This window comes from Dunckerocampus dactyliophorus, chromosome 8 (genome assembly GCF_027744805.1).
Source record: "Dunckerocampus dactyliophorus isolate RoL2022-P2 chromosome 8, RoL_Ddac_1.1, whole genome shotgun sequence".
In the NCBI taxonomy this organism is placed as follows: Eukaryota; Metazoa; Chordata; class Actinopteri; order Syngnathiformes; family Syngnathidae; genus Dunckerocampus; species Dunckerocampus dactyliophorus.
Genome location: NC_072826.1, coordinates 6553746 through 6580960, shown reverse-complemented (window position 1 = coordinate 6580960; position 27215 = coordinate 6553746). Strand labels below are relative to the sequence as shown.

Here is a 27215-nt window from a genome sequence, read left to right as displayed (position 1 = left end):
CAGGAGGTCATTAGTCAACATATCCAATCCACCACCCAAACAAGCATCCCGTGAGACTCAGCCTGTCTGCTTTTCTAAACTGAGTACGCCTGATAAAATAACGCACCATGTGGCCAAACAAAGTTGCGAGTGGCAGCACTTTGATGAAAACAGCAAGAAACCCTATTGAATTCATGGAAGAACACGTAGTACAAAGGTAGCGTACGCATGGCAAATCTCGCCAGGATGTACAGGAAATCTGCATCAACGATAAGTTCTATCCTGGCAAAGAAAAAACAAATCAAGAACGCTTGTATCACGAAAGGGATATAAGCAGTGATCACAATCACTCCCCTTCTCCCTCTCCTCTCCACTTCTCATCATCTTCGCCAACAGGAGTCATCAATAAAGGTACAAGTGATGTTAAACGTTCACTTATCTAGTTCATTAGTCATTTATATTTATTTCGCGCAATTCATTCCTATAAAGAGTATTTCTGTTCATACTTTTGGGTGTCAAGAATAGAATGCTTCTGTTTTGTCAGACTTTTTGGGACTGATTACTAAGGGAAGCCGAGGTTTGACTGTATCTCTTTCTTAGCAAATGATGAGTTATCAATTATCAAACTTAGCAGTTTATCAGCCATTTGACTCACCTTGTGTCTTTGAGAGAGGTCAACTGTGACCACGGCAGCTTGACCTGTTTGCCCCCGCGGAACACCGAGATGTCCTGTGTGTTCACCTCTAGCTTTACCCCCAGAGTCTTGTGGCTGATACCAAGACGACCAAAGTAGGTATTCATCTTTTGGTCCTCGACAAATTTCTTCTTCTCAATAATTTCACCATTTACAACAAAGCCTGAAGTTAATGACAGCTCTTTTAGTCTCTCTGTTTATATCTAAAGACAAAAGACATTTTATGCATGAATGCTAACATGTGACCTGTTTTTGGGTCTCTGACCAGGTTGAAAATAGTCCCTGGTTTGTCATTGATGTTGAAGCACAGGGCGTCGTCTCTGTCTGGAAGCTCTATCATGAAATGTGGATCTCCATCCACTAAAAAAGCAAATAAATTGTTGTTCTGTAATTATTATCTTACATACATAGCATATTCTCTTTAACGTCATGCAAGATCAATTGGTTATGAATACCTTAAATTCCGGTGTAGCAGTCGCACCCACTAAACCCACTAAAAACAGATTTGTACATAAATAAGCCGCACCGGTAGATAAACCGCATGTGTCCACGTCATAAAATGGCATATTGTGGTGCGCATGAGTCCATGAGGACCAGGCAGCTCTTTATTTGACAGGAGCCAATCATAGCCTATGAAAAAACTCACGACGAGCTAGTCAACCCAATGGAAATTGCAGGAGGTCATTATTCAATATAACAGTCTGACTCACGGTTTCATCTTCCAAACAACATTAAACTCATCACACAGCAACTTACCAATCAAACGTTATACATCAGAAACATAGAAGCATGTACCAATACCAGTTTAAAATGAAAAAAAACTAAATTTTCCCTTAATGCATTGTGTTTGAGAAAGCCATTTCATTGGAGGATCACAGAAAGCATAGAAAATGGTGGATGGCGCTGCAATGCTGCCACTGTCAACCAGAGGGAGCCAGAGGACCTGGAACCCAAAGCCCAGAGGGAGGCTGACGAGCTACCGTTTCCTCACTGACTCGCAAGTGGCACTGCATTTAAACAATTAGTAGTAGTTCTGAAGTAAAGGAGATGTCACGAGATTAGAAGTTAGCCATAAATTAGCCGCACCTCTGTATAAGCCGCAGGGTTCAAAGTTTAAGAACAAAGTAGCGGGTTATACACCGGAATTTACGGTACGTTTATGCATATTACCAGTAACAATGAAAGTATAATAGTCAAACTTTACCATTTGAATGATGGCGTGGCTGTGCAGCTTGGGCTGAGGAACCTGAGAAAAGTAATGCAAATCATACATACTTGTAAGTAAAGCAGATACAGCCCAAAAATGATAAAAGATAAAAGTTGAGTGTCGTACCATGGTGCCTCTCTGCTCTCTGTCGCTGCTCTATTCAACAAACAAAACAAAAATAAACGTTTATAGAAATTCAGATTGATGATAATTCATTAGAGTCACCCGGCACAGTTGGGAATAAATTGTTTATAACCAACCAGATGTAACAAATATTTACCCTGTGTGCCTTTTATGTGTTTAAAACACAAACAAGATCTAATGAAAACAAAATAGTTTTTACTTTGTGAACTGCAAGGGCGAAAGGCATTGCTGTAATATGAATACCAGGCCAGTACTTGGCACCTTGTATAGAAACACTGTATGATTATCATATAGTATAACCATTGATGTACAGGTGGTCCTCAGTTTACGGCGATAGATGTGATGACATTTGTTGGTTACAAACACGCTCCCATGAATGAATTAAAAACATTGGTCAGTAAACACACACAGCTACACTAATCTCACCACTAGACTGTTGCTACCATTGTTAAGGATAAAGATCATATGGCAACGTCAAGGAGGTGGTTCATCAACAATCTCTTTATTGCAAAAACAAAACCAATCGGCGGCAACCAATCCAAAACAACATGAGCAAACTCAACTGTCCTCTCTGTTCATGAATAAACATCCATCCATCCATCCATCCATCCATCCATCCATCCATCCATCCATCCATCCATCCATCCATCCATCCATTTTCTATGCCGCTTGTCCAGTAGAATTGTTCGCCAGCCAATCACAGCAAAAGACTAAATGACTATTGCAGACGCTAAAACCTGAACACGCATTTTACCTTCAGTCAGTTTATCAGCGATGAGAGGGCTGTCTGGTCCGTCCTCAGTTTCAGGCTTGGTGACCACCATGGAGGTGAGCGGGGTAACAAAGTTGTACCGCAAAGACATGTTCAGGGCCTCGGCTGTGATTCTGTCCTTCTCCTCTTGACCACCAATGCGACTGAAAGAAGAGTTAGATGCTTGAAATGACAGGATGCTTTGTGGTGTTTTTTATTCTTTCTGAGGTTTGTGATTGCTTCTGGGGAACAAAAAAACATTTGTGGTGCAGACAGAGGCATTCGAAATGAGAAAACCTCTTCTCCAGTAGCTGCTGGATGGTCAGGTAGGCCCACAGACGTTCTGTAAAGTCCCCAAATATGTACTTATCTTCTGGATAGACCACATCCCAGTCTGCCACTTTGGCCTTTCCCTGCACTTGGAAATCTGCCTCAGGCTGTGTGAGGAGAGAAAGGACACCTTTTAACTGGCACAAAAAAGAAGAAAGGTGTTCTGTACTTTCAGATTTTTTTTTTTTTCCAAGTAAAGTGGAACCTTAGTTAGCGTCGGCCCAAGTTCACATGTTTTTCGGTTAACATGAAAGATTTACATCGCAATTTTGCCTGGGTTTGCATGCATTCTCTGTTTAGAGTATAATACGGCGCTTGTCGAGTTGTTAATATGCTGCGTGAATCCATCTGTATTCTTTGTATTTTATTTTACTTTAATCAGAAAACGTCCTTCCTTGTTAGCATCCTGTTAACTAGCGAACAAAATGGCAACCAGAAGTTATATCAATCGTCTGTGATGTCAACAGTCGTTGACTCCTAAATGTTAACACAAAACAGGTTTTTATAGTTTCATAACTTGAGATTTACAGGAAAAAAAATTCTAATTGCACATCAGTGACAAATGAAAAAGCTAAATGAACATTTAAGGTTACTTTTACCTTCAATTAACTCATTCAGTCCCAGCCATTTTTCAAAAGACAACCAATGATTTTGACTGAGCTTTCAGGGCACACAAAATATTGTGTTCTATGGCTATATAAACGTGGAACCGACCAAAAGAAAGATTAGACTCCCGTCTTTCAACACAAAAATAAGTCTGTTTCTACCTTTTTCCGTTCTTAGAACATAGGTAAATTTCAGGAAAATATCAGTTCCCAAAAAGAGAAACCAGAGAAACCCAGCTTGTCTGACCCTCTGGCACGAATGAATGACGCCAACCAAGGTTCCTCTGCACATATGGATGACACTCAAGAGAAGATTTTGTCAATTGCGTGGAGATACCATCTGATCAATTCCATGATTTAGATTTGGATAGCAATGTGGAGAGAAGGCTCTTAAAAAGAATGAGACAGGACTAAAACAAGACACTAGAAGCAAAGCAGGGAAAATAAGGGAGAGGAGAGGGGGAAAGATGCCACCGACCGACCGCCTTTGTTGAGAGCCAGCAGAAGAATTGTTAACATAATTACATATTTATCTGTTTATTCTACAAATTTATGCCAAGTGTATTTTTTATACAACGTCTAGGTTAATTTTACTCCATTACTTGCTATTTACACTTCATTCTTTTATCCTGAATTCAATTATTAGTACACATTCAGTACCGCTTTGTTATCAAAGAATATTTCTGTCAACTGTTACTCTACTACTTCATTTATTTGTATATATTAGTACAACAACTATCTACAAACTTTTTTAATTCTACTATTATGCATTTTTATCCTTTTATTTTGTTAAAAAATGGTTAACTTTTACATATTGAGTAGTGGGGTAGGCTTAAATAAGCTGTGCTTCTTTCTACTTTGGGATAAATATAGTGTCTACGTTACCTGATGCAACCTTTGCATTGTGTGCGTATACATCAGCATTCACCATTCACCATTTAACATACATTTATTGTGGGAAGTATTGCAGTATGTTCACCTGCGGTATAATTGCTGGCATTCACTCACCCCTTGGGCAAACACCTCCACAAGGAAGTTATCAAAATGGCGGCTGTCATCTAACCGACCGGCCACCACAATCTCCGAGCCGTTGAACAAATGGCTGTGGTGATTTTTGGTCAAGAAATCGACTGTGTTGTCAGGATAGCGCAGGTCCACCTCCAAGAGCAGTGGGCTGGCCACTTCCTCATAGAAACCCTGAAACACAAATCAAATGCCATATAGTTTCGAACAAAATGAAGCACGTGCATTGAGAAGCATTCACACGTATAAAATTCTACATTGTTTTTCCTCTACTGCTTCCTCTTCTAATTTTTATATTTTCCATTTTTGGAACATTCCACTTATGCTACAGGGTGACATGGCTCAGGTCGTATAGTGGTCGTCTCCCAACGTGGTTCGATTCTCACTCGATGAATAGAATTGATCGCACTCCTAAAATATTTCAACATTCAGTTCAGCGTCAGCATTTCAAAATTCACACGCAATTTCTACTGACGTGGCTTCGTCTCGTTTTCATTTGTTTTACTCTACTTGGAGTTGGAGAGCTGCATCTGAAGCCTCAAAGATTCTGCGGGCCAGTCCTTTGTTTTCTTTGCTCATCACATCCAGAAAGGAGTAGTCCACATCATTTCCAAATCCAAGACAGAACAGAGACATTTTTCCATCAATAGCCGAGCGTACGTTGGCCTGGATTGCCTGCAGGTTGGACACCCCTGTGTGTACATTCCAGTTTGCATTTTCAGTCAAAATTAAACACTACTTGAATTCAATTGAGAATGATTCTGGTCATTCTTTCATACTGCCATGGGGCTCACCATGGTTTGGCATCCCATCAGTCAACAGAATGATCATATCCACACTCCTCTCTGGAAGCCTCTTGTATTGTCTTTCCTTCATCAGCATTTCCACTGCTTTCAATAGAGCAGCATTGATATTAGTAGCTGAAAGACAAAAAGGAAGCAGATAGAAGATGGCAAGTGCAGAGGTACCCTTGGATTAGAAATGATATCGTGTCTATAAACCAAGAAGTTGGTCCCGCTCGTCTAACCTCCCCTGTCCTTAAGTTTCTGCACATAGGCAATGGCATCTGTCACATTTCCTTTTGTTGCTTTCACGACGGAATCCTTCCAGGTGATAATGTCACTATCAAACTGAATCAAAGCAAAGTGGTCATCCTCATGAAGGTCCTTCAGAATGGCTGCCAAGGCTTCCCGGGTCTGCAAGCACAAGTACACAAGACAACAAGTTCATGTACGAGCATGTAAAACCCGTCCAGGACAACGAGTCCATGCACTGTGAGCATGTGAAAACAGTAATATAGTTGGAACTTACCTGTTTTATCTTTTGTCCGCTCATCGAGCCGCTCCTGTCAACCACAAATATCACATTCTTCGGCACTCTGAGTAAGTCAGGTGGTGCAAAGAAGTGCACAAAGTAGCCGTTTACGATCTGAAGAAACATACATAACAAAGTACACACTTTCTTTTCAAGGTAAACATGTTATAATGGTTTAGTCAATCAAAGAGGCGTCGCAGGTAACCTGAATTTCCCCGAGGTTTTCTTCTCGTTTAATATCATACTTGACGACAAAATCACCCTCAATTTTGGTACCCTCACATGTGGGACACTTCCTCTGTTGTTCAAGTGTTGGTGAGAAAGTAATGAGAGCCTGAAACACACAAAGTCACATGAACAGAAATACAGTAATACCACTTACTTTGGCTTGAAACATTTAAAACCCCAGTCGTGTACCTGAATGAGAACATAACATAAAGGGTAACACTTTACACAAAATTACAGTAGTTAATGAGGAGCGAACCTACCTAACCCTAACCACTACTCATTCATTATTCATTAGTTCCTCAGTAACTGCTGTAAATGTATGCGCCTTAGTTCCTCAGTAACTACTCTACTCATTAGTTCCTCATTAGTTCTTCATTAGTTCTTCATTAGTTCCTCAGTAACTACTCTACTCATTAGTTCCTCATTAATTCTTCATTAGTTCCTCAGTAACTACTATACTCATTAGTTCCTCATTAATTCTTCATTAGTTCCTCAGTAACTACTCTAAATGTATGCGCCTTAGTTCAGTAGTAACCACTCTACTCATTAGTTCCTCATGAATTCCTCATTAATTCTTCATTAGCTCCTCAGTAACTACTCTACTCATTAGTTCCTCATTAATTCTTAATTAGGTCCTCAGTAACTACTCTAAATGTATGCGCCTTAGTTCCTCAGTAACCACTCTACTCATTAGTTCCTCATTAATTCTTCATTAGTTCTTCATTAGTTCCTCAGTAACCACTCTACTCATTAGTTCCTCATTAATTCTTCATTAGTTCTTCATTAGTTCCTCAGTAACTACTCTACTCATTAGTTCCTCATTAATTCTTCATTAGTTCCTCAGTAACTACTTTACTCATTAGTTCCTCATTAATTCTTCATTAGTTCCTCAGTAACTACTATACTCATTAGTTCCTCATTAATTCCTCATTAGTTCCTCAGTAACTACTCTATATGTATGTGCCTTAGTTCGTCAGTAACCACTCTACTCATTAGTTCCTCATGAATTCCTCATTAATTCTTCATTAGCTCCTCAGTAACTACTCTACTCATTAGTTCCTCATTAATTCTTCATTAGGTCCTCAGTAACTACTCTAAATGTATGCGCCTTAGTTCCTCAGTAACCACCTTACTCATTAGTTCCTCATTAATTCTTCATTAGTTCTTCATTAGTTCCTCATTAATTCTTCATTAGTTCCTCAGTAACTACTCTAAATGTATGTGCCTTAGTTCCTCAGTAACTACTCTACTCATTCGTTCCTCATTAATTCTTCATTAGTTCTTCATTAGTTCCTCAGTAACTACTCTACTCATTAGTTCCTCATTAATTCTTCATTAGTTCCTCAGCAACTACTCTAAATGTATGTGCCTTAGTTCTCAGTAACCACTCTACTCATTAGTTCCTCATTAATTATTCATTAGTTCCTCAGTAACTGCTCTAAATGTATGCACCTTAGTTCCTCAGTAACTACTCTACTCATTAGTTCCTCATTAGTTCTTCATTAGTTCTTCATTAGTTCCTCAGTAACTACTCTACTCATTAGTTTCTCATTAACTACTATACTCATTAGTTCCTCATTAATTCTTCATTAGTTCCTCAGTAACTACTCTAAATGTATGTGCCTTAGTTCAGTAGTAACCACTCTTCTCATTAGTTCCTCATTAATTCCTCATTAATTCATTAGCCCCTTTGTAACTACTCTACTCATTAGTTCCTCATTAATTCTTCATTAGGTCCTCAGTAACTACTCTAAATGTATGCGCCTTAGTTCCTCAGTAACCACTCTACTCATTAGTTCCTCATTAATTCTTCATTAGTTCTTCATTAGTTCCTCAGTAACCACTCTACTCATTAGTTCCTCATTAATTCTTCATTAGTTCTTCATTAGTTCCTCAGTAACTACTCTACTCATTAGTTCCTCATTAATTCTTCATTAGTTCCTCACGTAACTACTCTACTCATTAGTTCCTCATTAATTCTTCATTAGTTCTTCATTAGTTCCTCAGTAACTACTCTACTCATTAGTTCCTCATTAATTCTTCATTAGTTCCTCAGTAACTACTCTAAATGTATGTGCCTTAGTTCTCAGTAACCACTCTACTCATTAGTTCCTCATTAATTCTTCATTAGTTCCTCAGTAACCACTCTACTCATTAGTTCCTCATTAATTCTTCATTAGTTCAGGGCCAGTGGGCCTTTTGCAGCCCACAGCTCGTTTTTTATTGGCCAGCAGCACTTTGTAGAAGCAAAATTAAATCAGAAAAAACAGAAAAAATTGGAAAAATACAGCAAAAAGGCAAAATGCAAAGAGAAGAAGCTGAAATGTTGATACTCATATCTTTAATATTAAAACAAAACTTTGTCTTTCAATATATGTATCTTTTTTTTACCTTTTTACTAAAAACAAATACATACAAATATCAAAGTGGCCACCCGCATCATTTGATTTTCAGTATGCAGCCCTGTAACACAACATGGGACTCAAATGTTTTTAGTCATCCCATGCCACACTGCGGTTCGAACCTTGCAGCGTCACTCTATCACTATCACAAAATATGAATCATAATAAATATTTAAAAAAAAATAAATATTAATAATATTAAAATATGAAGTCATGCTGTTTTGTGGTTGAATAAGACCTATTAGTAAAAATAAAATGCGTACTTAAGCCAAATGTTACATATTTTTTTGGCTAAATTAAGCGTTTTCGAGCATTAAAATGGCTAAATGAACTAAACTACAAACATAAGGCATCAAATAGAATCATCTTAATAATAATCGTCCTAATACCTGCTACTGCTACTGTTGCAGCCCTAATCCACTCAGCTCTGAACACCCGACATCACTTCCTGTCCTCCACACATCTGAAACTTTTATTGCAACAAACCTGAGCATGAGTCTTATTTGTGTCTTAAATGGCTTATTTTCTCAGATTTTGTCTACTACATTGGGTAATACGAGTGTAAAGGTGACTTATAGGGGTGTTATTTCAGGCCTAGAGGGCTCTAATAATGTTAAAAACCTATTTAGAAGGTTGTGAACAGGTCCAACGACAAAAATATTTTATGTATTTATTGATTTGATCTATTTATACTTTATTTATTTATCTGGAACCAATTAACCACAATAAACGAGGGATTACGGTATTGAAAAGATGGCCCTCCATGATGCATGTCACTGGAGACAATAAGGTGGTGGTTTTAACTACGGGCCCTTTGCGCAATTGCCCAGGGCAGCATTCTTTTGGGGGGTGTCGCAAGGATGAGGAAGAAAATAAAGATTCCTATTTATATATGCTCAGCGCTCATTTAGAGCTCTCTAAAGGTGTAATAGCGATGTCCCCATAACTGCTCACACACAGTGTCTCAGAGCATATCGTGGCGAAGTTTAGCTGCACAGGAAATTCAGAGGCACTTCGACTTGCATGAAGGAAACGCACTGTTAATTGCTCATAGCAGCTTAGCAGACACCCACTAACATGGCTCAAAAGAACAGAGGGTCATCAACTCGGACCAGTATCTCACTCTCACAAGGCATGCTGGGAAGCCCATTTGCACACTTCCCCAACACAATATGTTATTTCACTACAAAAATGTTAAATAACAAAAACAAGTGAATTGTAAGCCAATATGTGTTGGTTTATTCTTGACTTTAACTCGTGTCGGCGGTGGGTGTCATGTTCTGTGTGCTGCTCTGCTGCCCTCTATCTGCCATGTGTTGCAGCACACTTCTGAGCCACCGGGGGGACCTAATTAACACACCTGTGTCCTATTAACTGCCTTCTTAAACTGTGGTCTGACATGCTTTCAGTGCCAGATTGTTCCCTGACTTTCCTCAGAGACCTGCTCCTCCCAGCACCGCTAGTTACTCAGTGTATTCTGCTTTCTGGTCATTTCCTTGCCTGTGTTCTGTGAGTCCCGAGGTCCCTGCTTGGCTTCTTCCAGCAGTGGCTTTTTGCGTTCGCATTCCTGCTCAGTTTTTGGCAGCGTTTTGAGTTTTGTACGTTCTGCGAGTGTTTGTCAGCAGCATTTTTTCCCCCTCCTGCTTTGTTTCCGCCCTTAGCAGCGTCCTTGTTCTAGTTAGATTTTCCACACGACTAGGTCCGGGTGTATTTTAGTTGTATTTTGTTTTCTTCTGTCATTTTTGTATTTTGCTAATGGGTGGACATTTTCTGTAATAAATTTTGTTTCGCCTCTGCATTTTGGGATCCAGCTGTGTGGCCTGTGGCAGACCCTAACAGTGGGGAGTGATGATAAAGTGTAATTAAAGTTGGGAAATGCATGACGCGCATTCATTCACTTTCTATGCCGCTTAATCCTCATTAGGATCGCGGGGGTATGCTGGAGCCTATCCCACCTTTGGGTGGATTGACTTTGGGCTGAGAGGCGTGGTACAGCCAATCACTTAATAACATAGTTATTACTTTAAAATGCCTGTATAGTAAAGAGTTAGAGCCTGGAAAAGATTATTATTATTTAGGAAAAATGTAAAAAACGTCCTGAAATGGATTGTGTTCCACTTCAGAGGTCGCTACCGGGAAACATTACCTTTGTGTCTGTGACAGTTTTGTCCACCAGAGGGAGCAACTGATTGGTGAGGAACGTTCCTGTGGCCTCCACAAAGGCAATGCCCTGCGGCTCAAAGATGTTAACCGAGATCTGCACACAAACACACAAGCATTTACGCACACAGTGTCACATTTTAAACATTGTTGTTTCAATATGCTCCAGTTTTATGGCATTATTAAGTCAAATAAAGTCCGCTTCACCTGAAACTCCTTCACCGGTTGTTTAGGTTTCACCCGGGTCAGAATCTCATACTGGCCCAGTTTCCTCAAAAGGAGCTCCTCGTAGGTCAAAACAAAAATGACATTACTTTGTGCTGCAATGTTGACAGACATGGAAAACGTCTCCATCTGTCTTCCAGATGCCCTGAAAGCATTTGTTGGTGCTCTTTTACTCAAATGTATTACATCCTGTGTTTTCTTCATACGATCAGTCCAACTTACTTCACCAGGCCAGCAGTCTTCCCTGAAGAAACTGCCTTCTCATACTCTTTCTTGGCCTTCTCTTTCTCCTTCACTACTCCAACATAGACGTGACCATTAGTTTCTCTGAAAGGCAGAAAGCCAGTTCGGAAAAAAATTCTTTTTACTGTTGCATACATTCCTAACAGAAAAACAAGAGTATTTTTAACTTGCATGGTAAAGTTGGTGATGAAGGCCGTCTTTGGGAGTTCCACTTCAAAGAAGATTTCCTGTGAGGCGTTGGCTTTGTTCAGAGCCTTGGAGGTCATGACGGTGTGAGCAAAACGAGACGTCACCGCACAGGAAACTTGAAAACTGTGCACCTCAATCATCTGAAAGGATGCACCGAATGGTATTAATATTAATGATTGCGTTAACGCCCGCAAAGCAACATGTTATTTTATATAGCATTCATTAAATCAATCAATCAATATGACAATTATACCAAAGGATAAAAATATGTGTCTTACATTCTCCATGTTAGCGCCTCTTTTCTGTTGGAAAGAAGAAAAATATCAACTTCTGCTTTCCTACTTCAGTCAAAACAGAAACAGAATATTTGCATAATAATATACAATGTTTCCTGTGCTCTTTCGGGGTTCACCTTTCGCAGATTCCCTGTTTCGATGAATTTTTTTAGTGCTTCTTTATGAACACTGTTTCAGGCAGAGCCCGGCCCTTTAAGAAGAATTGCATAGTGGGAAGTTAAGTGTCTCTGTCTTCCCTCTCTTGTCTGTCTACACCGCCCATTGTCTTCTGCGTCCTGATTGGCTGTAGACCATTGTCAATCAATCTCTTTTGCGCAGCCCTGCCGTGTCTCCTGTGTCTTTGCTAGCTTGCTTGCTTCCAAGCTTGCAGTCTTCACAGTATGTGTTTGCAAGTTTCTCCTGGACAAAACCCACAGCGTCAACGAAAAGTTCTGCACCCAAAAGGCAGAGGAGGATGCTAACCATCGCACAAAAAATTGGACTTTTGGACATGCTGAAGGAATGTAGAATTACGGCACAGTTACGGAATACTTTAAACGAAACAAAAACGCTACAGTACAGCGGAACGGCGCCAGGACGAAAAAAGGCACGGTCACATGAGTGAAATATGCGTGAGTGACTTAATCATTTCTTGTGTCCGACCTGTGGGTTGATCATTAAAATTCAAAAGAAGGTTTGAACTAGTTTGAGAGCGTTTAAACAAGAGAGAAATGTGATAAAATGTTAATGCCTGTCTGAAAAAAGTGTGTAAAGTGTATTTTGAGGGATTTCACAGCCAAAAATGATTAGACCACCCTTGTTTGTTCAGTTTATTGATCCATTTTTATGCCTGGTACAACTAAAGGTACATTTGTTTGGACAAATATAATGATGATAACAAATATAGCTCTAGCATTGTACTGCCAAAACTCTTATGAGCTATTTTTGATGTCATTGTTATATTTGTCCAAACAAAGGGACGTTTACTTGTATAAGGCATTAAAATTAACAAGAAACTGAACAAACAAGGGTAGTCAAATATTTTTTTCCTTGACTGTATTATATATGACTGTGTATATATATATATACAAGTATATATATATAATTGTAAAAAAATAAAGTTGGCTACTTCGCGGATTTCACTTATTGCAGGAACCTATCTCAAGAACGGAAGGAGCTAAAATTGTGTGGGCATGAAAGAATACCCATAAAATAATACATTTTTTTCTATATATAAAATTATGACAACAAGCTGAGTTCAACTAACATAAATCATACTTATTTTTAAGATTTGACTCGTGTAAGGGACTGCTGTGTTAAGGTCTACAGATTTGATTTCTTTGATCAATTATGTGTGAAATTGGGAAAAATGAAAACGCAGCTATGTTAAGGAGATGTGAGAATCTGTCTCTGGATGTTCTGAAATGTTCTGCTTAGATGCCAGTGTCCTACTGAGCAGATGAATGCTGCAGCCTGGATGAGCACAAATTAGTTGAGACTGAATCCATAATTAACAATTCTACAAAATTAACAGAATTCTTCACAATAAATCACTGGATGAATTGATTAGAATGTCCAACAGAATCATTGCAGAGACTGCAGATATCTGTAAATCATTTCAATAATTAAAACACAATACCTGTATTGACCTGGTGCCCACAGCTTGATTGGTTTCCTACAATAAAACACAATAAGATTGCGTTGTTATTTATTTAAGCATCATATGGGACAGCAAACGGTTCAATTTGTACCATCTGTAAAAAGCCACATGACTGCAAAGGTCTGTAAATCTGCATCTCGATCACATAATCTGCAAAAGTTGAATCAAGAAAACTCTACTTGTTTTGTTGAAGAATTTTGAAGTCTCTGTATTTATTTCTCTGGTGGGTGTGTCTTCTGGGGGTGGTCATAATTGGGTTGTTTTGTGGTTATTGCCTCTTTGCAAATGATCTACTGACTCTGGGCCCCAACAAACTGCCCTTCGATGTTGTGCCATGTGTTTGCATAAGGATTGTTTGGTCTCGCCAATGTACAAGTCACTGCACTCCTCACTACTACTGCACTGCATTAAGAACATTGCTGAGTTTGCTTCTCAGAATTTTGTCTTTGGGATGAACTAGCTTTTGTCAGGCTGCTCTTTGACTCTCATCACCTACTAGAATACAAGCTATGGATTATCAGAACCCTCAAGGACAGAGAAGAAAAGATCCCTACCATGGACTTCGGAAGACAGGGAACAAAAACATCAGGAAGGCTCTTTCTGTGGGTATCCTAACTGAGCCTTTGTCAGAAAGAGCGAGCCTGAGGATAGAAACTGGAGGCGGAATGTTGTGGTCCCTTAGGTGGCTGGTTTGTCAAAGAAACTCAGAAGGATTTTCTCCAAACATAACATACCAATGCATTTCAAACTCACCAACGCCCTGAGAGTGGTTCACCCCAAAGACAAAATCCCGAGAAGTAAGCTCAGCAATATTGTTAACGCAGTGCAGTGTAGTGAGGAGTACAATCACCCCTACATTGGAGAGACCAAATTGTTCTTATCTTCGTGCCCAGAGTCAGCAGTTCATCTCAAAAAGGAGGAGGAACATTCCTTTGAGGACAATGATTTCCAAATTTTGGACAGGAAGTTACCACCGATCTAAAGATGTGGGAAAGAAGTCATTTACATCAAATTAGAAAGGTCCCCCTAAAAATTTAGAACTGAGGAAGCCTTTTGGGAAAAAAAGCTGAAACACCTTCAACAAACAAGAAGAGTCCAGTTGCCTCAATTTAATCTTTGTGGATTACCATAACCTGGTTGTCTGAGACTCTACACAAACATCTTGACCCACAGAGACACAAAGACAAACAAACGTTTATAATTTTTACACAAATCTTTAACTTTGCTCCCCTCTAACACAGCGTGCATCCCTGCCAGCTGTGCACTCTAAACAAATCTTTTATTTACAGGATGTTTTCGAAGGAATCCTTGCTACAGATGCTTGCCACACAATGCCATTTGCTATATGTGTCTAATAAATTAAAGGCCCAATTTTGGCCCTTGAAAAGTGCCCTGGTTTTCATAGCAATGTGTGTTTTGGGAGAATCACAATTCCCATCCTCATTCTTAGTAAAGGAACACACTGTTTGGTTGTAAATGCAGTACAATGAACATTTGCATTACCTCAACGAGAGCATCTCTGTGAGAAACAACTAGAGCTCCTTGCCCCTGAGCTGGAAGCACAATGCAGACACAAACCAACAGTAGGAGTCTCCAACACACAGGCATGCCCGCAAAATAGAACGGCTGATCCCCTCGCATGGCTGAAAACAACTGCTGTGGGAATTCAAGGCATGTGAGAGAGAGTCTTCCCATCAGAGCTTTACCCCGCCCACACTTTACAAGGAGGCGATCCCTGGATCTCACTCTGTGTGAGTCAGTGACTGTTAACGAGTGTTTTCCGGAAAATGTTGTGCGGGACGGGATAAAGAATGCATGGAAGGTTTCATCACCTGACGTCAAATCTAGACTTGTCCATTCTATGCATGATTTCAGATGGGTAGATTTGAATCCAAGACAATGAAACTTTATTATGCAACAGGGAAATCCTGTGTAAATTGCAGTATTTGTACTGTTTGGTAACAATAACAATGCAGATCCGTGGGTCAACTTTCTACAGACCAAAGAAGAAAATGATTGATACCACTTAAGCGAAGTATGAGGGACAAACAGTTCAAGCCAGATGTAAAAGAAAACACAATCTAAACATGGAAGCTCTCCGTTTATTGTGGAAAACATGACTGGTTAGACCCAAAAAGGGTAGAATAACCTGTGTAATGCTGGGGAATAATGTGATAAACTGTAAAAAGAAAATCAAGACACACTGATGTGGATAACACTGCCATCCGTGTGTGTAGTATACTTCTTGGACCTGAATTTTGTCATTTATGGGGAAAGACAGTGACGTTTTTTGACACTTTTCTGAGTCAAAACTTTCATTTCTAAAATGTTTTGAAGAGGCCAGACACAATGTAGTCTGAGGCATCTCCATCAATGAGACCTGTTCCGTTATTATGAATGAACCAACAGGGAACGTTCTCTCCGTTCTTCACATCTCTCCTGAAGTCTCTTTGCCAGCCTCTGTGGATCAACAAAACATCGCATTGGGTCAATAACCTCACATCACATGCATAGTCAGTAGTTTACAACACTATCAATGCATACTCTCAGGTATGTGGCCTACCTGGTCACATTCAGCTCCTGTCCTTTGACATACATGGTGGCATCTGGTTTCTCTGGGACTTCTCCTGGATGCACGTTTGTGACCTCATATTCAATCCCATGGTAAAACTGACCTGGGTGATGATAAGCCACCATTGTAAGATTACATTACCTGAACACCACATGAAGTCAGCCATGGCATGTCCGATATGACGGAGTGGATAAAAAGTTATCCTCCCATCCCGTGTGGAAGTGGTGAGTATTTGGCTTCTTAAGTTTAAAAGAAATAAATACAAGGCTAACTGGTTTGCTCGCTCGTTTGCTAGCCAGCAGCCGTCTCGAGTCCCTGCAGCATTATTAACATCGAATCCTATATTGCGGAAATCATTTAACACAGCAATTTAACAGCAATTAACCGCCATGAGCGACGACTGTATACTGCATTCCTAAGCAGTATCAAATGTGAACATTACACATCAAATTCGACACTTGTGGTTCAAGTCCAACAAAATGAAATCAAATCCTGACCACCCAGTTTGACCCATCTTAAACACCATCCTGTCAAGTCAACCGTGATCTGTTCCGGGACACTTTTGGTCCCCCAACATGTTCAAGACAAGTGATCATAAGTGAAATAATTCCTTTGAGAGACAAGGCATGTTTAAGTAACCTTTTAACATTCTTTACTGTAATAGCGTATAATACTTAGGATGGTGAAACAATAGTACTTGTATGTACACAGTACATCCCCGCTATTTGCGAGGGCTGCGTTCCAAGAGCCCCTGCGAATGGCAAAAAATACTGGATGCCCCCATAAAAATTCCTATTTATGCCTATTTACAGTATTTCTTGTCAAAGCTTCTTCCTGCTGAAAAATGTTGTGAATTGAATTGTGAGACAGCGCCCTCTGCTAGATTCATAGCTGCAGCACTGTTTTTTCCCGCCAGATAGGGCCATCAAACCACTTTCTATTTCACAGGGATCGGCGCGGATATACTCTACTTGTGTACTGTCTGATGACACGCAACGTATTGTCAATATATTGTTAAGTCAGCCATATTGTTTTATTCCTGACTGAACAACGTAGTGTGTCTGCTTAAGTTCAAAGGCAGCTTACTTTCATACATTGTGAATACTGAGCAGCCAGGAAAGAGATGTGAGTCCATTTACTGTACTATGGTCATCATCATATTTCTGCTCTTGGCCATCACTGGTGCCCTTCTGTGTTGGCATCACAAAAAGTCACACTCGGGGATTTTTACTTTAGATGCTCACTAATTGAAAGTATTGTAAAATTGGCAAGATATCTTGCATTACCTCGCACGCAATGACAATTGTATGAGAATTCCAATTCGTACAACCTTTAGAGTATTCCATGTTAGAGACGCCACTGTGTTTACTTGATGAGCGTGTTGTTATACCTAGCAAGCCGTGTACGGACGGGGACAGCAGGTGCGTGTCCAGTGTGTAGAAGCCCAAATAGTCCTGGTGGTATGGGTGGTTCTTCCACACCTTGTGTAGCAGGACCACAAACTTGACAGAATCTTTTAGAGTAACCGTTAGGCTGCGGTCCTTGGTCAAAAGAAGATCCATGCTAGGTAGAAAGGAAGAAAGAAGCGATATGAGTGTGTTTGTTTTGGGATATACCAGCCGCAACATGAGGTACAATTGCAAAATCTAATGAGAATGAATCCACTACAACTGTATTTAAAATCTGTCTTTACAATGAGAAGAATGTTCTTTTGTGATTGATTGAGTTATCCATTCACAACATGTTTATGATTGTGGTTAGAGTTTGAAGTGGTGATGCCTCATGAGATTGTGCAGTTATCTAATGCTGTGGTTGATGAGTGTAATCCTCATTGTGCAAGCACTCACTTGTCTCTTTTGAGGGTTGTTGTGTTAGACCACTGCAACCTCACCCGCTTGCCGTCTTGGAGCACTAAGATGCTTTTAGTGCTCACCTCCAATCTCACTCCTAACCTTTGCTGAATGATGCCAAAACGCCAAAAGTAGGTGTTGATTTTGCCATCGGGAGGAATTTGCTTGTCTCCAATGATCTGGCCATTCACCAAAACACCTGAGGAGACATGTAGTTGTGCTTGTCAGAGTCCCTCAAATTTAGGCATCGAGTCTTAAGCATGGACGAGAACAATCAGAACGTTAGTCCCGGGATTGTTCAAATAATTTAATTTTGAATCCTGGTTTTGATGCCCAGTTTGATGACCGGTATTGCTGAGGTCCAAGCACTGTTTCCGGGCTGCATGAAGCCCCTTCCCCCGCTGCACTTCCCCACCTTTCTTGGAGCCTCGCTGGGTGTGCTCCAGGTGGAGCAGCTTCCCCTTCTGGCCTGGCTCCAGGCACTATTGTCCAAGCTGCTGGCGGTCTAGTTCCCCGCTGCTCTTCTCCACCTCTCCTGGAGCCTCTCTGGGTGTGCGCCAGGCGGAACACCTCACTGTTATGGCCAGGTTCCAAGCACCATTTCCGGGCTGCATGAAGCCCCTTTCACCTGCTGCAGCTCTCCACCTCCGTCGCGAGGCGTGCTCCGGGGGAACACCCCGCCACACTGGCCTGGAACTCTGGTTAGCACCTTCATTTAAACCACCCAAACTTTTATGGCCCTGCCTCTTAAAAGGATCGGAATCAAGAATCATTACAAACTGGAAACGAAATGAGGATTCCAAATCGATCAAATTCAAACAATGCCCAACCCTACTCAAGATGTAATATGGAAAATAATATTGCATTAATGGTTATGTTTAGCACAAGGAGGTATATTTTCCTGATGTAAATCAGTAAGAAAGATGTGATCCAAATGAGAATCTGGGCTGACCTGACTTTGGGTCTTTAACCAGGTTGAAAATAGTCCCTGGTTGGTCATTGATGTTGAAGCACAGAGCATCATCTCTGTCTGGGAGCTCTATGATGAAATGAGGATCTCCATCCACTGCAGACGAACAAATCAAAATGGACATCAAGCTAAAAGTGATTCTGTTTTGGATTATTACTGTGGTTGTGTGGATACTACTTACCGAGATATGTTGGTGCTGCACTGGTGAAGTGATAGGAGGGTGTGCTTGAAGTGGAATAATGTCCTGTACACCACACACAAAGACGCAATATCACACATATATGCTATAGTCATGCATTTTGGTTAAAAAAAAGGGGGGAGGGGTTGTCTTACCAGTTCGTTCTGCCTGTTGTCTTTCCTCTGTCAGAAAACAGGAAGCAAAAAATTACAACAGCAACAAATAATTGCAACATTTTGTCTTCAAAGAAACATTTATTACTCTAGTAGGATATGGAAACAATATCCTGACACACAGCTAAACTTAAAATATAAGATTATGTCTTGACATGAATTATTTAGCAAAATATATATATTTTAAATGCATATGAAGACATAATAATACATTTTTTTTTAATACATTTTTCTTTTCAAAAACATCTCAAAATGAAACATAAAAGATATTATTAAATAAATAGCACAGTTTAATGACAAATAATGTAAACGCTTAAGAACATTCTAGTAAGTATAGAAATGATAGTAAGCACTAACTGGTTAAAAGCATTCTTAGCTGTCCGTGTAAGCCAAAATAACTCAGTAGTAAGATGCATATACTGTACATACAATAAAAGTCCTCATTGCATTAGTCGTAGTAAAAAAAAGTCAAGTGAGCTCTGCGCACCCTGAACTTCATTACAGAAATGTGTTTTTTGGCACATACATGTTATTGTTGCTATTATTTTATCATGAATTGAAAAATCTTCATATGTTTTTTTGTGTTGACTTGACTTCGGCTTTATTGTCAGTTTGATAATTGCTTTTGTTTAATTTCTAATTGTGTTTAATGTTTCTTAACTGGATGGATCCATAACTGGATGCGTACATGAACTGTGGAAGTCAAGAACGTTACATAGTTGGAATGAAATACTATTGAATCTATGAACAGAACGATTGATGAATTACAGGATGTGTAATTATCTTTATTGCCATGTTGGACTGAATTGTGATTTTTAAATTTGTTATTATTATTTTACAAGGGGCACCAGATACATTTAATTTAAAAACTCTACTTTTGAGTATATTTGTATACTTTTGATAAAGACAGGTGATCAGTCGAGCGAGTACTCTGCCTCTCACAACATGTCAGCTGGGATAGGCTCCAGTCTCCCTTGACCCTCAACAGGTATATTCTGGTATAGAAATAGATGGATGTCTTTCATAAGAGTATGTCTTGTACGATGTGTCTTACCCTCAGTCAGTTTATTAGCGATGAGGGTGCTGTCTGGTTTGTCCTCATCTTCAGGCTTGGTGACCACCATGGAGGTGAGAGGGGTGACAAAACTGTACCGCAGGGACATGTCCAGGGCCTTGGCTGTGGCGTTACTTTTCTCGTCCTGACTGCCACTCTTGCTGTAAGAAAGAAGACCTCAATATTTGTTACCCCCACAGACTACCACCTGACACCGCCAATTTTCATTGTTGTATGGGACACGAATGCTTTTGACCTATGAACTCCGCCTGACAACACATGACCATGCAAATATGTAACGCAACAAGGAAAAAAAGTCTTCCACCTGTCTGAGTGGTTGGTGTCCCACTGTTTTTCTTAGGCTCGTAAGAAATGTTTCAGCAACTCATGTTTAAGCTTGACTGACCTTTTCTCCAGGAGCTGCTGGATGGTGAGGTACGCCCATAGGCGCTCCGTGAAATCCCCAAAGATGTACTCTTCATCTGGGTAAATAGTGCCCCAGTCCAGAGCACTGGCCTTGCCCTGTACTTGGAAATTCTCTTCACACTATTGATGGAGATTTGCACAGCATTAGACAATGTCTCCATAGGACTGAATGTTTTAGGAAAAGGGCCAACAAATATCAAACTTTTCCTCACCCCCTGGGCAATAACTTCCACCAGGAAGTTGTCCAGGTTGTTGTCTGTCAGATGACCAGCCACCACAATCTCTGAGCCGTTAAACAACTGGCTGAAGTGGTTGGTGGTGAGGAAGTCCACTGCATTGTCCGGGTAACGTACATTCACTTCTGAAAGTAGTGGGCTGGACACTTCCTCATAGAAATCCTGGAATAAATAAATAAATCCAAACAAATCCATGTGTAAAAAGCATCTTTCCAAGTTCAAGATGAGTGACGATTTTTTCTTCATCTTAGTTAATTTATGCTGGATGCCCTTCCTGATGCAACCAGCACTTGCGAGCTCCAACGACTGGATGTTGGAGAGTTGGTCAAGAATGGAACACTGACCAGAAATGTAAGTTATTATATACTAACATGTTTCTGTCCTGTCTGCTCAGTCAAAAATAACTTCCCATTGATATAAATAGATGAGAAGAAAATGTACACTGAGTCACTAATTGAGGTTAACTCGCCTGGCTTCTGTGCAGTTCCCACTCAGTGACTGTGTGAAAGGTTGTTTGTTTATACGTGCTCTGTGATCGACTGGTGACCAGTCCAGGGTGTACCCTGCCTCTCACCCAAAGTTATCTGGGATAGGCTCCAGCTTCCCACAACCATGCACAGCATAAGTGGTATAAAATGAATGGATGGATGGAAATGTGCAGTGGGAAGTAATCTACAGGTGGTTCAGTCTTTATGTGAAGACCTCTGCAGCACATGCAGTAATCTCCCTCTGCACATAATTTCCATTTTCCTACGAGATTAATGGATTCTATGTGTACCTAGCAACCAGTGTCCCGGGATGGAATGCGCTTGACCTTAGAGACTCCACTCTATTACATTTTATATGTAGAACGTCTGTCCTTTGCTTTGTCTATATTAAATTATACTAAAATTGGTAAATACAAAGAATTCATAGCCATCATTCTGCACCTGGAGTTGAAGAGCTGCATCTGAGCCCGTGAAAATTCTGCGAGCCAGTCCCTTGTTTTGTTGGCTCAGCACATTCAAGAAGGAGTAGTCCACATCATTTCCAAATCCCAGACTGAACACAGACATGCTTCCATTGCTGGCAGAGCGCACATTCTCCTGAATCCTGTGGGGGTTGGACTCGCCTTCGGATGCAAAGACAAAAGATATTTGTATTTAAAAGAAAACTGCACTTTTTCAAAAATGTTGCCCATCATCCACAATCCTATGTGAGACATGAACACACGTCTTTCTTTTTTATGCGCGTTCTAAAGATATAAAAAGAGATCAAAAGAAACAGCTCATTACTGCACGTAATGGGACACATCTATACCGCCTACAAAGACTGCTATTAAAGCACCTCCAAAAACCTCCAACAAGGTTCTATGGTTTTATATACATGCTGTATGTAGTAACAGGTACATTCATGATAACATGTACAGTATTACATTACATTACAGTTTTTTTGCCGTATTTTGGTCCTTTTAAGCATAACCGGAACTTCCTTCCTGGGCGCATTGATTTCACATCGAAACGAACGCCTACACCGAGCATTAACTTTTCCAAACTCAAAAATACTTACTTCACTTTCTTCAGATGCGGTTTGAAGGGGTCATCATTTTTCATGCTGGAAAATACGGGAGCCCATAGGCCTGTATAAAGCATTTTTTAAATCGGTCTTCATCATGGGAAAAAACAGATACCGATATTGACCAATATAACAGTTTTGTGCCAATATCGGACCGATTATATCGGCCAACTTCCCTAGTCTTTTTAACACTTTTTGAACTATCTTTAGAATGCACAGAAAAGATAAAGGATTGTGGATGATGGGCAAAATCCCCCCCGCCCCCAAAAAAGTGCAGAAACCAGGCCATATCATGACAATAAAACTCTCTTGAATCTTGAATCTTGAATCTAAATTCACCCCCATTCGGCATCCCATCCGTGAGTAAAATGATCATATCGATGCTTCTCTGTGGAACCCTGTTCTCTGCCTTGTCTGTCAGTAACATTTCCACAGCTTTCAACACTGCGTCGTTTATGTTGGTGCCTACATAGACAACAGACAATTAGAAATGCATTTATGTGTTTTCAGATATGTTTGACATAAAATCGATGTCCTTCTTCTCACCTCCTCTAGCAAATATACTCCTGGTGTAAGACATGGCTTCAGCCACATTCTCCTTTGTGGCTTTGATTAGTGTTTTCTTCCAGCTAATTATTTCGTGATCAAATGGGATGAGGGCAAAGTAGTCATCCTCCTTGAGATCTTGAAGGATCTTGAGCATTGCCTCTCGTGTCTACACAGAAAAAAGACAAGGTCAAAGTATACTGTGTTAACCTGAAACCTGAAATAAGCAACAAACAGGCACGTAATTTGGCCACCGAATACTATGCTGAAGGTTCCAGAACGTCTTAACTTGACAAGGCCAAGCCCTATTAACTTCTCATTAGTGATCATGATTGACTGCAGCTGATCGTGCCTCTTTGGCAGAATGAAATAAACAGTTTGACAGCACTCTGCTTGACCAGTCCTCACATCAATGGTCAAGTCAAAGGCACTCCATGAAAATCTGAGAAGCAAATTCAGAGATTTAAGTTATGTTTAAGTTTGGAGCCATTTCTCATCAACTGCATATTGCCTGATCATCAGTTTAAATGATTGCAAGTAAGTACAAATTATTTTAATGTGTCACCACTTTGCCAAAGTGTGGAAAAGCCAGACACTCAGATAAAAGGCAATTGGTTAGGATGTTCAGGAACAACCCAGGAACCACCAGGTTCAAGCCTACCATGAACTGGAATCCGTTGGAACACCAGTGTCACTGAAGTGTGACTGGAAACGGGTCCGACTTATTCCCGGCAATGCGAACCAAACTCTGACACCGGTCATACAGGGAACGAACACTCTGAATTAGCTGGTCCGATACCCATACTCCCGGAGTGCTCCCCACAGAATCCCTCGCGGAACACGGTCGAATGCCTTCTCCAAGTCCACAAAACACATGTAGACTGGTTGGGCAAACTCCCATGCACCTTCAAGGACCATGCTGAGAATGTAGAGCTGGTCCACAGTTCCTCGACCAGGACGAAAACCACACTGCTCATCCTGAATCCGAGATTCAACTATCCGGTGGGTCCTCCTCTCCATGACCCCTGAATAGACCTTACCAGGTAGGCTGAGGAGTGTGATTCCACGATAGTTGGAACACACCCTCGTGTCCCCCTTCTTAATAAGGGAGAGCACCACCCCGGTCTGCCAATCTAGTAGTACGGCCCCCGATGTCCACGCGATGCTGCAGAGACGTGTCAACCAAGACACGCCTACAACATTCAGGGCCTTAAAGAACTCCGGATATCATCCACCCACTGGGGTCCTGCCACCGAGGACCTTTTTGACAACCTCAGCAACCTCAGCCCCAGAGATAGGAAAGCCCACCGTGGAGTCCCAAGGCTCTGCTTCCTCACAGGAAGACGTGTCAGTGGGATTGAAGAGGTCTTCGAAGTATTCTTTCCACCGATCCAGAACATCCCGAGTGGAGGTCAGCAGCACACCATCCCCACCATATACGATGTTGACTGTGCACTGCTTCCCCATTCTGAGACGTCGGATGGTCGTCCAGAGTCTCTTCTAAGCCGTCCGGAAGTCGTTCTCCATGGCGACTCCAAACTACTTTTGCCTCAGCCAGAGCCACAGACCGCTTGGCCTGCCGATACCTCTCAGCTGCTTCCAGAGTCCCATGAGCCGAAAAGGCCCGATAGGACTCCTTCTTCAGCTTGACGGCATCCCTCACAACTGGTGTCCACCAACGGGTTCTGGGATTACTGCCACGACAGGCACTGACCACCTTACGGACACAGCTCCGATCAGCTGCCTTGACAATGGAGGCCCGGAACATGGCCCATTTGGACTCAATGTCTGCCACCTCCCTCAGAACATGGTTGAAGCTCAATGAATATGATATTCATTCAAACTGAATGCAACTGTATGATTATTTTACTGCTTTTACCAAAATAAAATACATCATTCATTTTTTATAATGAATTCTTTAAAGGTGATACAAGTAACTGTGATGGTGGAACCCTTTATACTTACAGTGCAAGTTGAAAAGAACTTTATTCCGCAAATATTTCAGTAGCCTCTTACCTGGTCCATTTTAATTCCACCCATTGAGCCGCTTCGATCAATGACAAACACTACATTTGTTGGCACCCTGGGCAGGCCGGGTGGGGCAAAGAAGTGCACAAAGTATCCATTGACAACCTTGAGAGGCAGATAAAGGCTCTAATTGAATGACAGGCACAATGTGATGAGCTGAAACCCCATAATAGAAAGTCTATGACTGACCTGAATTTCCCCGAGGCGGGTGTCATGGTTCACATCATACTTGATGAGAAAATCCCCATCGATCAGACTTCCATCACAACCTGGACATTTCCTCTGCTGCTCCAGAGTTGGTGAAAAGGAAATGTGTGCCTGGAAGTAGGAAGGAATCGATCATACTGCTTCCATTCTTCACTTTCTGTCTAAATGTCTGTCGAACTATTAGGAAGTCACTCACATTGCAGATTTGTAATATTGGTTATTTTCATTTGGGAAAAACACTGACTAGTTGTTCTGAGTAGACCCAAAGATTATGACAGGTTGTACCTTCTTTTCTGAGACAGTTTTCTCCACCAGGGGGAGCAGATCGTTGGAGAGGAAAGTTGCATGGGCATCAACAAAGTTAATGCCTTGAGGCTCATAGATGTTTGCCACAATCTGGTACACACACATACGGGAAGAGGAGGGATAGAGCTGCAGTTAACAGAGCTGCAGCTAAACCACAGTAAGCACCACATGCAGGATTATTACATGAAGCTGCATTAACCTGAAACTCCTGGACAAGTTGTTTGGGTTTCACTCGGGTCAGAATCTCATACTGGCCCTGTTTCCTTTGAAGGAGCTCCTCATAGGTCAAAACAAAAGTGACATTACTTTGTGCTGCAATGTTGACAGACACAGAAAACTTCTCCATTTTCCTCCCGGAAACCCTTAATTGGAGTACAAACATCAGACATGATAACATGATCCAGGAAAAGTGGCCTTTTTTTTTTTGCCTTGATTGACGTACTTGACCAGTCCAGCAGTCTTTCCGGAAGAAACCGCCTTCTCATACTGTTTCTTGGCTTTCTCTTTCTCCTTCACCTCTCCGACATAAACTTGACCATCAATTTCCCTGAGAAAAGTGGAGCTCGATGGATCATGATGGTAACGTGAAGCACAATGTACGACTGAGAGGGCGTCTTACATGCTAAAGTTGGTGATGAAGGCCGTCTTTGGAAGATCGACCTCGAAGAAGATTTCCTGTGAGACGTTGGCTTTATTGAGAGCCTTGGAGGTCATGACGGTGTGAGAGAAACGTGACGTCACCGTGCAGTCCACCGTCACACTATACACCTCCACCTGCGACGAGTGTCATGAGTGAAACAGCCAGTGGCCACTCTGGATAATGCTCAGTGGAGGCAGTGGCGTAGCAGAAAAAGCAAAAATACAATTGTTTTAGAGGTTGCACTGTTGTTTCTTTGCACTAATTCTGTTGAGAAAAACATGTTGGTGAATCCATCATGAAAGTGGCATGAATATCATGAATATCATCAGAATTGAATATGTAACTCCAAGCACATGCTTTTCTCACCGTGACATCTGCTGTACTTCTTTTCTGTAAAAAAGAAATGTTAGACAATTAGACGAGGCTTCGACAGCGGGTTAGTCCCTACACATATCCAGTGTTGAACCAGAACCTCTGAAGTTATCTAGAAAAATACATCTATAAAGTTCAACTGCTTTATGTACACAATGGCACCTCGGTTTTCGTATGCCCCAATCTTTGTAGGTTTTGGTTTTCAATGCAAATTATTGACAACATTTTTTCCAAATGTTTTGGTTTTGATTATTGTTTGAGTTTGAGTTTTATAGTTTTATGATATTATACAATGCATAAACATTATCACATACCTGCTGTGTCCTGGCAGGACCTCCTGTCTCCTACAAAAAAATAAAATAAAATTAGAAAAACTTGGGGCATAGAAATCAGAAAAGGGGAAGTGGACCCTGACAAAAGCTTAACCAATCTTGAAAGCTTGCATACAAAATGAAATCAGCATGCCACATGCCAAATTACATGGAAGGAGGAGAAGGTAGAATGTTACCTTGAAAGGTCCATCCTGTCCTGGGATGAGAAGGTCTCCCTGGGCCGGGCTGGCCAGCCAAAGGCAAGCGCTGCCCCACAGCAGCAGTAGTCCAATACCCAACACTCCCATGACCAAAGCTCAAGTGAACACAGGCTGACTTCACCACTGAGGTAAGCTCTTTGGC

General features: G+C 41.0%; 2 protein-coding genes across 2 annotated transcripts in view; both read right to left on the bottom strand.

Moving 5' to 3' along the window:
• LOC129185984 (inter-alpha-trypsin inhibitor heavy chain H3-like) overlaps positions 1-15547 on the bottom strand; it is a 17598-nt gene extending 2051 nt beyond the window's left edge. The window contains exons 1-19 of the mRNA XM_054783722.1: positions 14933-15547; positions 13409-13444; positions 11773-11796; positions 11477-11634; positions 11285-11389; positions 11045-11207; positions 10824-10934; positions 6253-6381; positions 6045-6161; positions 5761-5929; positions 5528-5653; positions 5244-5425; positions 4719-4907; positions 3073-3212; positions 2779-2939; positions 2007-2036; positions 1878-1919; positions 920-1033; positions 635-836 (exon numbers count right to left, since the gene is read on the bottom strand). Of these exons, the coding sequence (XP_054639697.1) occupies positions 635-836; positions 920-1033; positions 1878-1919; positions 2007-2036; positions 2779-2939; positions 3073-3212; positions 4719-4907; positions 5244-5425; positions 5528-5653; positions 5761-5929; positions 6045-6161; positions 6253-6381; positions 10824-10934; positions 11045-11207; positions 11285-11389; positions 11477-11634; positions 11773-11796; positions 13409-13444; positions 14933-15547 (2813 nt within the window). The remainder of the gene's footprint in view (positions 1-634; positions 837-919; positions 1034-1877; positions 1920-2006; positions 2037-2778; positions 2940-3072; positions 3213-4718; positions 4908-5243; positions 5426-5527; positions 5654-5760; positions 5930-6044; positions 6162-6252; positions 6382-10823; positions 10935-11044; positions 11208-11284; positions 11390-11476; positions 11635-11772; positions 11797-13408; positions 13445-14932) is intronic.
• On the bottom strand, positions 15512-27215 carry LOC129185986 (inter-alpha-trypsin inhibitor heavy chain H3-like). The gene is made up of 22 exons (XM_054783724.1): positions 27050-27215; positions 26856-26885; positions 26536-26559; positions 26149-26303; positions 25972-26076; positions 25729-25891; positions 25509-25619; positions 25206-25334; positions 25005-25121; positions 22989-23157; positions 22782-22907; positions 21818-21999; positions 20865-21050; positions 20633-20772; positions 20227-20387; positions 19155-19181; positions 19003-19065; positions 18804-18917; positions 17849-18050; positions 17392-17564; positions 15993-16104; positions 15512-15889 (listed from the first exon to the last, which is right to left on the bottom strand). Exons 1-22 carry the CDS (start codon positions 27158-27160, stop codon positions 15751-15753), a joined length of 2739 nt encoding a protein of 912 aa, XP_054639699.1. The 5' UTR covers positions 27161-27215; the 3' UTR covers positions 15512-15750.

Coding starts and splice junctions, on each gene's coding strand:
- LOC129185986 (XM_054783724.1), bottom strand. CDS start 27,160: ATGGGAGTGTTGGGTATTGGACTACTGCTGCTGTGGGGCAGCGCTTGC. Junction 25,620..25,728: donor AACTTGTCCAGGAGTTTCAG/GTTAATGCAGCT, acceptor TGTGTGTACCAG/ATTGTGGCAAACATCTATGA. Junction 19,182..20,226: donor CGCTAATAAACTGACTGAGG/GTAAGACACATC, acceptor GTTTTCTGACAG/AGGAAAGACAACAGGCAGAA.